This window comes from Copadichromis virginalis, linkage group LG3 (genome assembly GCF_057382275.1).
Source record: "Copadichromis virginalis isolate Kocher_CV1m ecotype Utaka linkage group LG3, C_Virginalis_male_GT1.1, whole genome shotgun sequence".
Taxonomy (NCBI): Eukaryota; Metazoa; Chordata; class Actinopteri; order Cichliformes; family Cichlidae; genus Copadichromis; species Copadichromis virginalis.
In genome coordinates, this window is record NC_140620.1 from 9,216,760 (window position 1) to 9,233,366 (window position 16,607).

General features: G+C 41.3%; 1 protein-coding gene across 2 annotated transcripts; it reads right to left on the reverse strand.

Annotated features, from left to right (window-relative positions):
• Window positions 1-221: 221 nt before the first annotated feature.
• On the reverse strand, window positions 222-15,831 carry LOC146712617 (uncharacterized). 2 transcript variants are annotated; one of them, XM_085452225.1, is made up of 5 exons: window positions 15,065-15,831; window positions 7,882-8,033; window positions 6,820-7,167; window positions 1,817-1,885; window positions 222-1,727 (listed from the first exon to the last, which is right to left on the reverse strand). In XM_085452225.1, exons 2-5 carry the CDS (start codon window positions 7,991-7,993, stop codon window positions 1,591-1,593), a joined length of 666 nt encoding a protein of 221 aa, XP_085308351.1. In that variant the 5' UTR covers window positions 7,994-8,033; window positions 15,065-15,831; the 3' UTR covers window positions 222-1,590. The 2 variants fall into 2 exon arrangements, with proteins under 2 accessions (XP_085308351.1, XP_085308352.1); XM_085452226.1 differs by lacking the exon at window positions 7,882-8,033.
• Window positions 15,832-16,607: the final 776 nt, after the last annotated feature.

The window sequence follows — 16,607 nt, forward strand, 5'->3', positions numbered from 1 at the left end:
GCCCGCATGTTATTGAATGACAACCAGTGGATATGGATTTCCCATGTGACTCCAGATACCATCGATTGTGTGAAACATTACGCTGGCATCAAATCCACTAAGTGAAATGCTGTGTGATCCTTTTTCACATTCTAATCATTTGTACCTTTAATGTTCATCATGCCCCCATATATATTATGGGTTTGGGTTGTTGACAAATAAAACAGATTCATCACTCTATCTCATGTGGTTGACTTCTTTTATTGACACAGCTTATATGTTATACAGGTAGGGACATGCACAGGAGTAAATAGTAATACGTACAGACAATGCAAGACACACACAACAAAAAACGGTAAGGTGTGCCTTGTGTCCTGATTCTTTTATATTGAGGATGAAAACAAACAAAAACTGGTTGTTAAGAGATATATTCTAAAATACTTCTTCAGTAGAGAATCAGAGAAGAGAAACACAGAATTTCTTGCTAGCAAGGGCAGCCTCCAGAACTGAGACTCGCACTGAGGACTGCCCTGGTCTTTATTTATAAACTCCAGTGAGCGTTTGTTCCTTACATTGGTGTGTGTGTGTGTGTGTGTGTGTGTGTGTGTGTGTGTGTGTGTGTGTGTGTGTCAGAGTGTGACCCCATAAATGACTTCCCTTAACCTGCTGGTCTGGAAAGTCCAACAGTTCATCTATATGTAAAAAAGGCACTTAGACTAAAACTGACATAGCTACGTTAATCCTACCGTAAAACAATAAGACAAGGTACGACCTCTCCCATGCTCGTAGGATGTGGGGGTGAATGCCAGAACACCCTGGAGTGTTACAGACCTCCTAGGATGAGACATTCTTTCAATATGCCACCAGCTATATACTTCTAAACACAAATGATTACATGCAGTATTCTACCATATGCAAACTTATATCATTAAAAGATTATACTGACTACGAAGTACAATTTTCCATTGACACTGGTCCAGATGAGTTCAGTCAAACAATGATTTTATTGAACACACGCATGGGGAGCATCATCAGCGTAGATCTCCGCTAAAAAGCTTCAAAATGGTTTTGATATGTCAGGGTTTAGCCCCTTCTTGCGTCAGCAAAGCAGATAATATGCATCAGTTACAGTTAATGACAGTTAGACAAGTTTCCATTATCTGCAACCTTTTTACCATACATGGCTGTTTGTTTCAACCGTCTCACCCTCCAGATGTTTCTCGTTGACTTGTTCTTTTCATGCTTATCTTTAACACGTCCTGCATCAACAGTTGCTATGCAAGCACAAATGCAGTTACAAGCTAAATGTATCTCTCACTTCTGACCTAGAACTTATTTGTGTCTGTAAGCGTGCTTGCATTGGCCTTCTTGCGCTCTAAGTCACCTTACACAATATATCGTCTGGACATTCACGCCAGACGAAGCTTAGGACCTTAAGAGGACTGAGCGCCAACTCTTTATGAGCGCATTTTAAATTTATGTATAAAAATAATTACAACTCCACATTTAATAAAAGTTTTAATAAAGTGGCACTAATAAAAGCCATGTAAGCAATGATATATTTTCTTTTATTTCCACACTTGACATAAACACATACAAGCCAAGTGGCGATCATATATACATAAACCCTAGAACGATCACAATCAACGTCGCAATAAGCCCTCCAACGGCGACAGTAGCTTTTGAACAGCCACTGAGCTCTTTTATCGTACTCTTGTACTCTTCCATCGCATTTTTCAGCCTGTCAACTGCAAATTAAAAGAAAAACAAAAGTGTTAGGACATATGTAACACACTTTGAAAAAAAAAAAAAACTGCTAACATTGTTGTGCCCTTACTGTGTGGTGATATGTCTATCAAGTGAACACTGGTGTTGATGGGTTCCAAGAACTGTAAAGTAGGCAAGGCTATAGAGTAGAGCACATGACATATCATTATAATTTTTTTACAATAGCGACAAACATCCGCGGACTCTTGAGCTATGTTCACGAACTACTGTACATACACTCGGTGGTAGAAGTTTCGCTTCTGTTCGATTGAACAGACCTCGTCGTTTGCGAGCATGTCTGATCATCTGCCCCTCTTCGTTTGTATATACACATTCTACATTTGTCAGCTCCATGACCTTCAGGCATTGTGGCGGCTTGGACTTTTGAACAACAACCCGCCGGGATTTCTGTTTGACTCATCGTGTGATTCCATATCTCCATTACACGCCACGTAGACGGGTTACTATGGTATAATATACACCCCAGTGTTCAAGTGTTCAGGTTTGGCGAAAACTGTGAAAAGCTCCCCCCCTAACATGTATTGCCCTTCGTCACTGCAGCTGAGGAAGCGGATAGTAACTTGGTACCCCGATCTCACGGGTGTTACACTGTACAAATGGTTGGTGGGTGAGATACGCAGTCTGTCTTTGTAAAACACAGATGTCGGACTGTCTAAAATGCCTGGTAATGTGATAGCATCTGCCATTCACCCGATCACAGCGCTCTCTGTAACTGCTGTTTTGTTTAATTGCGCTTTGACTAGAGGACCGGCACAAGAAACACAGCGCAAAGGTTAGCGCTCGCACAGCTGCATTCAAGGAGTACATTGTCAATACAACATCCGGCTTCTACGAGCAACTGTCAGATCACGTCTTTATATAATCTCACGAATTCCCCCCGACTGAGCGCACAGTTCCCGACCAAAAAACCCACCGGACCCCCGACCAAATGTAATTTTCTAATTAAACATACACAGCCCCGCAACATTGTGTGTTAGGCCTAGCTTTGTGTTCACAGAGCAACTTAGTTAAAAAGCACAAAATGTGTAATTTTATTAAGTTGCATAAAAGGTACAGATCATTCCATGTTATTCTTCATGCGCTTCTTTATTTGTGTCTTATTATGTGTCTTAGTGTATTGCTACACTACACATAATGTTCCATGCCATGAAGAAGTGTGCTGTGTAACTCAGATGCGAGGTCCGAGACGCAAGGTCCAGACCAAGAATCCTGTCTATGTGTGTGTCAGCCTCTATACGCGAAAAAGTATGGATGTAGATAACACTAGGAGGGTCTTGGAAAGATGTGTTCACGCGGACCATGTGACATATTAGTGCCAAGTATCCTGACGAGAAACATCCTACAAATCGGTGGAAAAGAATATCATATATACATAGGCGAACTGTGTTTCGCGGGACGCAAAAATCCGTCCAGCTTGCTGGAACAGATTACCAGTTGGTTCGCTGAGCTTACGTCTGAACATCGCAAGCTGGGATTCGACGTATTGCCGTAAGGAACATTTGGTACTTTGCATAAGAAAACAACACCACTGACCGGCAGACTCACTATAGCCACTCTCTGTATTGCCAAACCACACGACCCTGACGAATCAAGCGACTGCATACCTGCCATCTGTAATACACGACAAGCGTGTCAAGCATGATACGTCTGAGACAATGCCACCGATCGAACAGCATCTCGGCTACTTATTGGACTTATGTTAACCCTTGTGCTTCCGTGGGGTTTCTGTGGCGCTGATGGCGTGCGGGCGTCGCGGCCCGAGGGGACCCCCAAGCAAAGCGCAGCTGGGGCAGTTGGTGATCGCGTATCTGGAGCACATGTGCAGGTGGCACCGGGTCTTGGCCTTGATGTCCTTGCTCCTGCGATACACATGCCACGCTTTGTCGGTGGGGTGTCACGTGACCCCTCGGGGCACCTGGTTGCAGCGGCGGCGGGCTGGGCGAGCACTGGGGCGATCGCCCTGGCCTCAATCGCGGGGAGCGCAAGGGCTTTGCCTAACCGCTCAAGGAAGAGCCTTCACCTTTTGAGCTCGTCGTCGTAATCATTTTGGTCATCCCGGTACCCAGAAAAGTACCAAGAGCAAGGGGTGAGAAGCAGCACGTCTACGGTGACCTCGGGGCTTGGCCGGTACATGCAAGGCAGTCTCGCGCACCACTCGTCCCAAATGGCTCTGATAGGGGCCAGTTTGTGGTAGCCGCGCTCCTCGGGGTCGCGACACCGCCTGGCTTATCTGGCCTCTCGGTTGTTGAAACGCAAGGTGCTCGAGTAGACCTGGAAGGTCTTGAGTGACATTGCTGCTCTCCAATCCTTGATAGTGAAACGTGGCCCGTCGTGGCGGCCGTGTCCTCGGTGTCGCCGCTGCACCTCCTACCTCGATCTTATACTTCCACTGCCACGGTCCAGTGCATGACATAGCCTCCCTTTTCTGTTACGTGCTAGCAAATAACCGCATGTAGGGAAAGTCACGCGCCTAGTGCCCGCAGAATCCCTCAAAAAAAGCCGCAGCCTTAGTACCGCCAATCTCCACTCTTATCAGTTTGGGGTACTCCACTACCCCTCTCGCGTTCCTTGTCCCTCTCCCTCCGACAATGCCGCCACTACGATGAGCCTGTCGCTTGGGGGTATTACGCTTCCCCCTGCGATGGGGGTACTCCTATTGCATTTCCCCGGCCTTCTTTTCTCGTAGCCCCAGCGCTCGGGAACCACAGACACCCCCAAGAGCTTAAACCCCATCAGGGTTAAGTTTCAGCCGCAACTTAGGGACTGAAAGCAACCGAAGTTGACAAAAGCGAACGAGTGGGGACAGCAGATCAGACAAATAAACAGGAGCCAGACCATTTAAAGATTTAAAACCCAATAAAAGAAAACAGATTTAAAACGGATCCTAAATTTGATGGGAAGCCAATGTAGAGAGGCCAAGACTGATGTGCTCAAATTTCCTTCTACCAATTAAAAATTGTGCCACCGCATTTAACACAACTGTCTCTAAATCAAGTAGAGCAATTGGTAGAAAAGCAGAAAACAGACTTGAGCAAGAAACATGCATGGCCAGGTGAGCAATAGATAGAGTCGGAGGTCTCAAGCTAGAAACCTTGTCCACAGAAAAATTAATAAAGTGATTGCACGTAACATCAGAAGACTGCAAAAGAACATAGGCTTCAATATTAAGTACAGAATTTATAGTGTTATACAAAACATGATGCATGTTATGCAAGCTAGCAGCAATAAGTTGAGAAAAATAAGAGTGCTTGGCGGCCTTTACTGCTCTCTGATAAACTTTCCAGACAAACATACAGCGTCTCCTTTTTCCACCGTCTTTCACATCTTCTACATTCTTTTCTAATGGCTCGGGTAGAATCAGTTAGTCAAAGACTAGCCTTGGGCATGCACTGTCTGAAACTTAAAGGAGCAACAACATTGAGGACAAATTTACAAGCAGAATCCAAATAAATCCACACAGGCGCTATCTTGAGAAAATCAAGATGGCAAGTATCAAAACTCCAGGTATTGATACTCAAGGGTTTGAGTTTTCACTCAGAAAACACCGGGCCAAAGACAAAATAAATCAGTCTGGACTTGAGAAAAAATCTGTTCATGTGGTAATTTTTATTTTTTGGTTAATAACTTTTTGTGTGCAAAGTAAACTCATATAATGATGAAAAACAAAACTAGAGGGTTTGAAACAGCTTTGTTAAAAATGCCTTCCTGTCTTTAACGACACCTGGTAAATAAGTTTTTATAAAATGAACTTTCATAGGCGGGTGTCTGTGAAGGTTCTCAGTCATCCAGGTCATCGTAGTCAAAGGAGCTTGCAAAGAAAAGCGTCTGGACTTCTTTAAGTTGCTTGAAGATGTTTCACCTCTCATCTGAGAAGCTTCTTCAGTTCTAAGGTCAAATGGTGGAGAGTCCCAGATATAAACCTAGTGGGAGTGACCCCCCACAGAGGGACAAAAGGACCCCTGATGATCCTCTAATAGCCTGAGCCAAGGTGTGAAACTGGGGGTGGGTCCCAATCAGCCAGAGTTTCGGGTGGGTTCATTGTGAAACCTGGCCCCACCTTATCATGCGAATTCCTGAGGTCAGATGGCCCAGGATGTGAGTGGGCGTTAAGGCGTCTGGGAAGGGATCTCAAAACTGGATTATAGATGGCAGAGAGTTGGTGTCGTAAACCCCGCCTCTGTTCAAAGATGGTCGCTCACAGTGGACATAGATGGCTTCTTTCACTCCTCTTTCAAACCATCTGTCCTCTCTGTCCAAAATGTGAACATTGGCATCCTCGAAAGAGTGACCTTTATCCTTAAGATGCAGATGGACTGCTGAGCTGCTCAGCAGTCCATCTGCATCTAAAGGTCAAAGGTCACTCTTTCGCCCACTCACATCCTGGGCCATCTGACCTCAGGAATTCGCATGATAAGGTGGGGCCAGGTTTCACAATTAACACACCCGAAACTCTGGCTGATTGGAGCCCACGCCCAGTTTCACACCTTGGCTCAGGCGATTAGAGGATCATCAGGGGGTCCTTTTGTCCCTCTGTGGGGGGTCACTCCCACTAGGTTTATATCTGGGACTCTCCACCATTTGACCTTAGAACTGAAGAAGCTTCTCGGATGAGAGGTGAAACGTCTTCAAGCAACTTAAAGAAGTCCAGACACTTTTCTTTGCAAGCTCCTTTGACTTTCATAGGCGGGCTAATAATTTGTCCTCTTCTGTAGTGTGTATAACTTCTAACATCTGATCTGGTGTAGGATAACATATTTGAGGTATTCATGTCAGCAACCAGCTGTCGTAGACAATCTTTGATAAATGTAATGTGTTAAATCTTAAATTTAAAAAACCTACCCTTAAGGATACTACAGTTACTAGCTACACTCTGATTTACACATCACACTGATACGCACACATATTTGAGTGGTTCCTAACATGAGCGTAATATTTACATCAGGACTAACTGGATGAAAAATCTCAATGATCAATTTTTGCTTCAGTTTCTAGGATTAAAGCTCAATATCTGTGAAGGATCTTTGACCTGTACACAAGGTGTTTGTGGCTGACCTTTGACCTGCAGCTGGATATCTCTCAGTCTCCGTTCTTCTCTCCCATCACTGATGGAGCAGGTGTAGATGCTGCTGTCAGTCTTTGTTGGTTTTGTCAGAGTGAGGCTGAAGTCTCCAGTGTCCAGAGCATCAGGTCTCATTGATGTGCGCCCGCTGTAACGCTGGTTTTGTCCTCTGAGATCGTCTGTTTCGTCTTGTCTCACATGGACAGATTTGGGATGGAGATCACTGCGAGTCCACATCACTGTGGGATTCTCAGGTATAAACCCAAAGTACTGACAGGGCAGCAGGACAGATCTTTCCCCCTCATTCACCTCCACCACCACACCCAGGGCATGCTGGGAAACTGAGGACACACAAATAAAAACACAAAAAAATGCCCATTGATGACATCATTCACAGCTGTAACCCTCAGGAGGCAAAATTCATTCAGGTTAATACTGTGTAATGTTACATTATTAGTGTATATTGATTACATAGATTCATAGTAACTGATGACAATTCTAACACTTTAACATCAACGACTAATAAAAACCTCTCCTCATCTCCAGAGTCGGGCAGTAAATAATTAAGTACAATTTTCTGGTATCTGGATTTCAGTACTTTTTTGTGACTCCTTTTTACTTTTACTCCCTACAATTTTAAACAGATATCTGAACTTTCTACTCCTTACATTTTCAAAACAGACTCGATACTTTTGGGGAGTTATTATTAGTATTTCATCACTGAGACCCTTTAACCGATTTGAGCCTGAACAGAAACTCATCAAAGTAAATCCTGTTAATTTATTAATCACCAGGAGATATCACATAAAAAGACGTGTCAAAGTCAGGGGTTAAAAGTGGTTAAAGGGTTTCTTTTGGTTTTGTTTTTGCCACAACACCTGAACAACTGCACGTGTTGTAAGTTGCAGTACGTCAGCATCTACAGTATATAAGTTTACTGTGTAAGCTTAGTCTGACAATGGCAGCTACATGATGCACATTGAAACTTAGCCTGTTATTTGAGTTGTTACTCTACAAAAGTAAAAGGCAATGTATTTTTTTCTGTAATTACTTACATCTGTCACTCTGGTGTTTACTTTGGTTAGCCATAGGTTTGTATGAGACCATGCATGCAGCACAGGGCAACCCCGTAGCATATGTTTGTATCATCACGGGCACAAGAAGCATTCTTCTCACTTTGTGGGAGTTGAGGTGTGTTTTCCCGAAACTGTGTTGGGTAAGATAACAAAGCACTGAATTCTAAATAGATGAATTACAAGTTATATTTGTACACTTGGCTTCAGGTAAGGTCATCTTTAAAGACCTAAAATTTGATAGTTTTAATCATAATTTAGCAGAGTAGAGTTGTTGTTGTTTTTTGTTTTTGTTTTTGTTTTTTAAAAAAAGGTTAGCTAGCCATTACTTTTAGCTAGCAAACGTGCTTCACAAATAAGAGAGTACATTGTCAGTTTTTCCACTTATAATTAAAATTTGTCACTTGTCAGGGTACAATAAATTGTTATCAGGAGAGAGTCCAGCCATTTCCCTCATTTTGTATGTGGATGAGTTTGAAGTGTGTAATCCGCTTGGCACCTCAAGAAAAAAAAGCGAAAAATTACAGCAGTGTATTGGATATTAGCTAATGTACCGCCATTGCTCAGGTGACATTGTGTATTATATTAACATTTTTTACTATTTAATTGTGTCCTTCTTCTTCTTTTTTCACAGCTGAATAATGAATTCTAAAGGATCACCACTGTTAACTTGGAAACAACCTTCTTAAAAACTGGACCAGACTGCACACACTGCACAGTGGACACACTGCAAGTCCCATAAGTTTACAATTTTAGACTTTTCGCCTAGTAAACTGTTTTCTTTTTTATTCTACAGAGTTCGATGGAAACAAAGAGAGAGGTCGCAATCCGTTGCCTGATGGTGTATCTGAAAAAAAAAAAAAAAGAGGAGGATCTCTTCAGCTGGTAGGTAAGTCTCACTTTTTTGTTTTATTTTTAAATGGTACAACAAAAAAAAAAAACCCGACATGTGCCCTTTTAACCTACTTGGCAGGATAGTGAGGAACAGTTCCCAGAAGAAGTGGTAAAGAATGTAGTCACCAGACATACAGCAGCATTTCTTCCACCCTAAAATTGTGATTGAAGGAACAACTGTCCTGGAAGACCTTGGTGTGCCCAAAGCGTGTTCCTTAATGATGGGGCTTATATACGTTACCTTTGTTGCGTTGTTGAACATTAAAACGTTTTGTCTTTTTTTTTTTTTATTATTCTGCGATATTTACCAAGTTGATAGGTTAAAGTTAATGCTTAATAATAAGCAGATTTGCAAAACCAATTGCCTTACGTTGTAATGTTTGTTTTCTGAGGTATTTTAGAAGGGCATGATTTAAAATTATTGTGATTTGGAAGACTTCATAGTTTATTGACTGTTTTATTTAATATACATTTACAAATCTTTATAGTGGTTCTCAAAGTTGATCATCAGGCCCCATTGCTCTGCTTGTTTCCCAGCTATCAAGACTCTACACAATGTTGATTGCCTGGTGTGTTCAGTCAATCGGAATTTGAAGACACCATTGTGGAGTAAAGAAAATGGAGTGAATTGGTATGTTTTGGCTTCTGATTCACTAAACAGACCTTGTCCAGGTAATAAACATTCTACATTTTCTTTCTTACTGAGGTCGTTTGTGGAGGGATTCTACTGAAGTACAGTTAAAGGGCTGCTCTTTGATTTATGTTGTATGACACGGAATTGCATTACTTGGAAAAATTTTTGCAATAAACTATTTAATCAGTTGGAATAAATGAAATAGCTATGTGTGATTTTAGAAAAGTTACTTTAGAAACTTGACACCATTTGCAGGATAGGATAGTAAAATATATGTAAAAAATGAGTTAGAGTAATGTCATTTTTTACTAATTACTAATGTAATTTGTCAACTTGATATTTTAGGAAAATCTAAATTAATGTTAGGTTGCTTAAACTTAATTATGTGTTTGGAGGTCAAAGTAAATCATGCTGGTTTGTTAAAGCAGTTGTGTTAGCCAAACCTAAAATTTACTTGCTGGATTTACTTAATAATATGCAACGTTTGTAACTTAAAGAGTTGAGCCAACAAAACATTTTTTAGAGTGAGGAAATAGAGATCTATTTTTATTAGTGCTGTCTAAATTAACGCGTCAACACGGATTAATCCATCATCATGATTAATCTGATTAAAATTTGTAACCCAATTAACCCATCTGGAGTGCAGAATGACTCAAAATCCCTGAAATGTTTCTCTCAATGCATTTCGGGCAGTTTGTCCAAGTAGATTCTGGGGTAGGATCTTACGTGATGTCCACGAACGCACCACTAACATCCACACCTTCCCAGTTAACAATTACTGGGCTTATAAGAAAGCTGCGATTCACTACCAGATGGCGGCATTTGGCAGTCTTGTCCATCCAAGGTGGCCGAGAGCATTAGGCAGCTAAGCGCTGTAGATCTCTCCAGGGAAGCTACTCAGTATAAGTATTGCCCTTTAGAGAGTGGTAAGTGGGACTCTTGTGTTTATCATAATGTGGCATGTAGTAGGGTGGACCTTGACGACTGTTTCCCTCTTTTGTTGCAGGATTGTGCTATACTGCTGCTGTCTTGTCTTATGCTGTTTTATTTGTTATGTGATGCTTTTCTAGAGAACAGTAACTTGGGGTGTATTTGTTTTATGTAGATCTCTTTTACTAATTTGTTTAACGTTTTATGCTTTGTTTTATTGCTTTAACGGAGGTGCGGCCGCTTGTTGAGGGGCTGGGTATGTGAGGTGGAGTCCCCTCCCTGATGCTTTAGAGTTTAGTGTAAATTACATGGGTGAGTAATTGGTGGCACCCTTGGGTACTCCTCCCTGTAGGTTGCCGCCTCAAGTGGCCGGTCTCCACTATTTTGTTTAGGGTTTTTTTGGTTTGTTTTTTTATCAAGCTATGATTGTTTTAGGGTAGCATCGTGGTAGGGAGTCTGGTCATTTTAATCATCGGTTGTTAATAAAGTGTGTTAATTAACTATTTTGTCGTCTCAACCCTGCTACATTAGGTGCCTTTCTGATTTTATAATTCTATGTTTTTTAGTAGTTCTTCTTAATACTGTAAAAATATTATAAATGGAATAATACTGTAAAGAATGTTATTAATGCAATTATAATAATGCAGGTTATATGGCAGCAATAAAAGAATTTCTGGATCCCCACAAAAGTGATAAAAACAAAAGAAGAAGCCATGGGACTAATGCGTTATTTTTGTGCCTCTATTCTGAGCACACGTAGAAAAAAATTGAGCGCATATAAAAAAAATTTGTGTTGCAAAGTGTTGCATTTTAAGGAGAAATTTATTTTGAGCGAAGAAAAGCTAAATTTGAGTGAACAAAATTCATTGCTACGTACAAAAAACGTATTTCAGTGTTTGCTATTATCCACACACACACACACAATAGCAGCCCCTCTCGCTCAGTTTGTGCATTTGCGCTCGCTCGCAATGTGTTGCTTGCACGCTCAACATTTCTGCCTGTGTGCGTTCAACTCTTTCTGTACACCGTTATATTTGTGCCACAAAACCAACCAATCACAGACTTGGATGCAAAAAAAAAAAAATCTGATTGGCGGTTTTGGTCTCCAATCAGCTCGAAATGACAAAATGCAATATCCCAGAATGCATTTCGTCCAAAACTCAAACGAGGCAGTGGCGGAGGAACACAGAGGGGCGGAGTTTGAAATATTACTCTTTCTGGGTCACAAAATAAACTTTTAAGATATTTTCATGCGAGAGTGGTGCCGTGTAAACTTTAAATATCTGCTCGATTAGCAAGACATCACATATTTGCGAAAGTGCTCTAACGTTTTCGAAGATGCCATGTAACATTTCAATAGCTTTTAAAACACTGTCAATATTTTGGGGGGGGGGGGGCTTTATTGTCTACATGTAGAGCCCTCAAAAAATTAGTCAACGGAATGTCTATCTGGATGCTACACTGTTTTCTTTGAGGTCTAAGGTCCACACCACAACCAAATACACACCATTCCGTTTAATGTATGGGAGAGAAGCAACATATCCTTGATTGTGCATGAATTAAATATAATCTTAATTAGAAAGTGTGCATATCGATACTGGCTGCAGCATCTTTTCTGCTTAGTTTCTAAATGCAAGACACATTTTACAGATAAGGTAAGTGACTAATTATTATTTCTTTATATTTGTATCTTTATGCAAAGTTATCAATGGCGAGCACACCTTTCAGTATAATGTGTTCACCTGTGCAAGTGTATCAAGAGTAAAAAGTGACTATAATAACAAGTGTTAATAATAAAAAAATATGATAGGAGTCTATCTTTGTGGCAACATGAGTTCAAAGCTTTATAGTAGTATAATTAGTTTTAAAAATTAGTTATTATTGATAGTTTTTTCAGTTCATGTTTCACATGCTTTATTTGCCTTTGTGATTGTAATTGTTAATTAAAATTTGAAAATATTAGCTGTCCTCCATCATTCTCCCAGAGGAGTCAAGTTACAGTGTATCTTCCACAAGAGACGCACAAGACAAAGTTTTAAAAAAAAACTGTAGAGGAAAATATAGCAAAGTCACAAAAATTACAAAAGGAAGACGTACAAAACCCTTCTGTACAATGTTGGAGATGAACTTCTTCTCCCAAACATGGGGAAACGTGGAAGGAAGATAGAAAGACTAGATCCAGATTTTTCAGGTCCCTACACTATTCATAAAATCTCTGGCAAATGTGTTAGATTAAAAAACATCGAGGGAGCTACTTTAAAAAATCAGTACAGCATTGACCATATTAAGCCGTACAGAAGAAGCAACCCTGTAAATGTCAGTGACAGTGACAAATGCCCAACTCACAGTCAGCCAGTGAACAGCAGCACAAACCTGAAGATGCCCCCATGTCATACTGTTAACCCTCAGTGCCAGCAAAGATATCTGACCCTCTATTATTCATTATGCACCAAAAATGGCTGACAAAAGTTGTGCCTCCCACCAAGAGTTAAATTCAGCACCAGGACCAGAAAAGCTTGAACTTCCCTCACCGAAACAAAGCATAGAAAATGAAGATGGCATAGTGAACATCTCTTTTTGACCAGTTGGTCATTTGTTGCCAGTTTGGCGTTCCAACTTGATTCACTGTTGCATGACTTTGTTTGCTGTTATTGTGTTGTCTTCACTTGACCTGTTGGTCAGTTTAGCTGTCTGGTTTACAGAGAGTGGGCATGTCTGATCATTTCCTTCCATCGTGGCTCAAGAGTTGGGAGTTCGCCTTGTAATTGGAAGGTTGCCAGTTTGAGCCCCGGCTTGGACAGTCTCGGTCGTTGTGTCCTTGGGCAAGACACTTAACCTGTTGCCTACTGGTGGTGGTCAGAGGGCCCGGTGGCGCCAGTGTCCGGCAGCCTCGCCTCTGTCAGTGCGCCCCAGGGTGGCTGTGGCTACAATGTAGCTGCCATCACCAGTGGGTGGATGTGGCTGTGTCCCAATTCAGAGTCTGCACGCTTGAAGTACGCGCACTACGCGCACTACGCGTACTACGTACGGTGCGTACTATAAGTACGAGAAGTGCAGAAGTGAGAGGCTTGTAAAATGGGACGGTATACGCTTTGTTGTGCTGTTCAGGTTGCCTAGCAACCATGATACTAACCGCGAGACACGTTACAGCATTGTTTGACAGAAATGAAGGAGAAAAATGTTTTGTTGGTCAATCATTTTTGTCATGACAGCATACATATATATATACACATATATATATATATATATATATATATATATATATATATATATATACATACATATATATATATATACACATATATATATATATATATATATATACACACATACATACATATATATATATATATATATATATATATATATATATATATATATATATATATATATATATATATATATATATATATATATATATATACATATACATATATATATATATATATATATATATATATATATATATATATATATATCATTGTGAAACCTGGCCCCACCTTATCATGCGAATTCCTGAGATCAGATGGCCCAAGGCGTCTGGGAAGGGATCTCAAAACTGGATTACTCTCTGCCATCTATAATCCAGTTTTGAGATCCCTTCCCAGACGCCTTAACGCCCACTCACATCCTGGGCCATCTGATCTCAGGAATTCGCATGATAAGGTGGGGCCAGGTTTCACAATGAACACACCCAAAACTCTGGCTGATTGGGACCCACACCCAATTTCACACCTTGGCTCAGGCGATTAGAGGATCATCAGGGGGTCCTTTTGTCCCTCTGTGGGGGGAAACTCCCACTAGGTTTATATCTGGGACTCTCCACCATTTGACCTTAGAACTGAAGAAGCTTCTCGGATGAGAGGTGAAACGTCTTCAAGTAACTTAAAGAAGTCCAGACGCTTTTCGTTGCAAGCTCCTTTGACTACGATGACCTGGATGACTGAGAACCTTCACAGACATAACCCCCATATGTTAACCCCCCCCCCCCCCCCCCTCCTCATCAGTAATGATCGGGAGGGGTTATGACGAACTCTGAAAAAGTATAAGTGTAACGGATCCAGGGACTGCCCGCCGGATCTGCAGGAGGCTTTTATGCTATACACATCTCCCATGTACATGGTGAATAAAATTGTCTAATTGAATAAGCGTTCGTCTTGGAGTGATTTCTCGTTCCAGGTCAGAACCAAGAGATCGGGGGGAGAGTCCAATCTTCCGTCAATTGATAGACGTGACGATAGATTTACGCTACGGCAGGATGTTTTGACAAAGTTTTTTTTTAATATATATATATATATATATATATATATATATATATATATATTTTAAACTTTATTTACAAACAACAGTATAACATACAAGGCACCGTCATTAATCTGATTATGTTACATCCTCGGTTGAGCAATATAGCAAAAAAAAAAAAAAATGTTTTGACAAAGTAGGACGTTTTTCCAGAACACTGGAAGCAGCGCAGACACGAGGCTACTTTAGCATGGCTAACTAGCTCTGCCATACGGGAATCTGTGGCTACAAAGTCCACAGTCTGTTAGTCTGGTCTGTTTCTAACCTTCCCTCATACTTTTACTATTAAAGCCTCATCATTAAATCTGTATTTCCAACACTCACGGCAGAGGCGCGAGCTTCACCTGAGTGCAGCACAGAGGACTGTCTGTGGAGCTGCTGCAGGTTAAACAGAGACTTTCTTACCGTTCACGAGGAGCAGGAGCACCACCAGCGTCTTCATCCTCCTTTAAAAACAACTCAAACCGACACAAAGTCCCGTTAAATCCTCTGCTGATCCAACGAACCCACACCTGGACACACCTGCAGCTCCAAACACGCCCACGCACAAAGTTTACTTTCTGTTTACGGGAAGTGAAACCGAACAGAGGAGGGGGACTCTACATCTACGTGCATAAAGGTTGGTGTAACAACAGCACTAGTGTTGCCTACAGAGCTAAGTACTGTAATAATCCCGGCAGTCTATGTAGCACTGGACGCCAGGGGCGATTCTAGGATCAGAGCTTTGGGGGTGCTGAGCACTAGTGATGTGATGTTCTGTATCGAGGCTTCGAAGCGTGTGTCGAGTAATGGAGGGGGCGTTTCCACGATGCGCGTATCGAGGCTTGCTTCATTTATGGGAGGAGCTGAAAATGATGACGTCCGAAGCCTCGCTGCCCGGCTGTACCACGTGACTGGTTCATGAAGTGGTTCGAACTTTGCCGTGAGATATGACAGCGATATAAACCCCTCAGACTTCAATCAAAAATGTGGGTGTTTGATGGAGAGTTGCGGTTAGTGAGAGTTTGGAGACAGTTTGGAGGTTTATGAGAGTGAGGAGAGAAAGTCAGGAGAGAATGGAGCCAGCTAAGAAGAGGAGGATGTCCTCCCCTTTATGGCAACATTTTGATTTTATTCCTCCCAGCAAGGTATGTAAATTTCTAAAGAAGATGTATTGTCATGATACTGATGGTGCAATAAAACTTATGTTGAGCTGTCTTGACTTTTGTACAAGGTGAAGTGTTTGCTATGTGCCAGGGAGCTGGGATATAACAACAACACCTCATCCATGCTTAGGCACTACAGAGCTTTGCATGAGAATAAGGGGGACACCGATTGTGGAGCAAGACCAGGTGAGCCATCAAATGCAATGATAATATAGGATGCAGTAATGTTACTAAATGATATAACAATATTATACAACTGTTATAAGTTACGTGTGTGATATTTATATTTGTGCTTTGTCTTTATTGTCTTTCCTCAGGAGAACAATCTCAAATAGATGAAGACCTGGTCAGCATGGTGATCGAGGACTCACAGCTATTTAGCATTGTGGAGGACAAAGGATTCAAAAGATTTGTTAAATCATTAAATCCTAGCTATGTTCTCCCCACTAAAGGTTATAGAAGCAGTGAAAATGTAGTTTTTACAGAATAAAATGTGAACAGGCAGGACTGAGGCTCAAAGCCTCAGTGTGTAGCTGTCCATACCTCAACGTTACAAAAGCACAACCACTGTCCACACCCCAACCACACCTCACCTCACAGTAAATGATCATTTCCATTTTAAGCATTTCCAAATAATTATTTCCCATACTGCCAGTATAAATATACACAGTATACTGCATCACTACAATATACATGTTTTACACACTCCTTTTGTTGTTGACATTTACAGGCTGTGTGCAAAATGCCACACTCTTCAAATTCATGCCAGCTATTATTTTTACGTCCAGTAGGTGTCCTACTAG

Bases quoted from the DNA above. Each gene is read 5' to 3' on its own strand.
- LOC146712617 (XM_085452225.1), bottom strand. From the start codon at position 7,993: ATGCTTCTTGTGCCCGTGATGATACAAACATATGCTACGGGGTTGCCC. The intron at 1,886-6,819 runs GTCAGCCACAAA...TCTACTCTATAG, and splicing joins TATCCAGCTGCAGGTCAAAG to CCTTGCCTACTTTACAGTTC. The intron at 1,728-1,816 runs GTAAGGGCACAA...TTTAATTTGCAG, and splicing joins GATAGACATATCACCACACA to TTGACAGGCTGAAAAATGCG.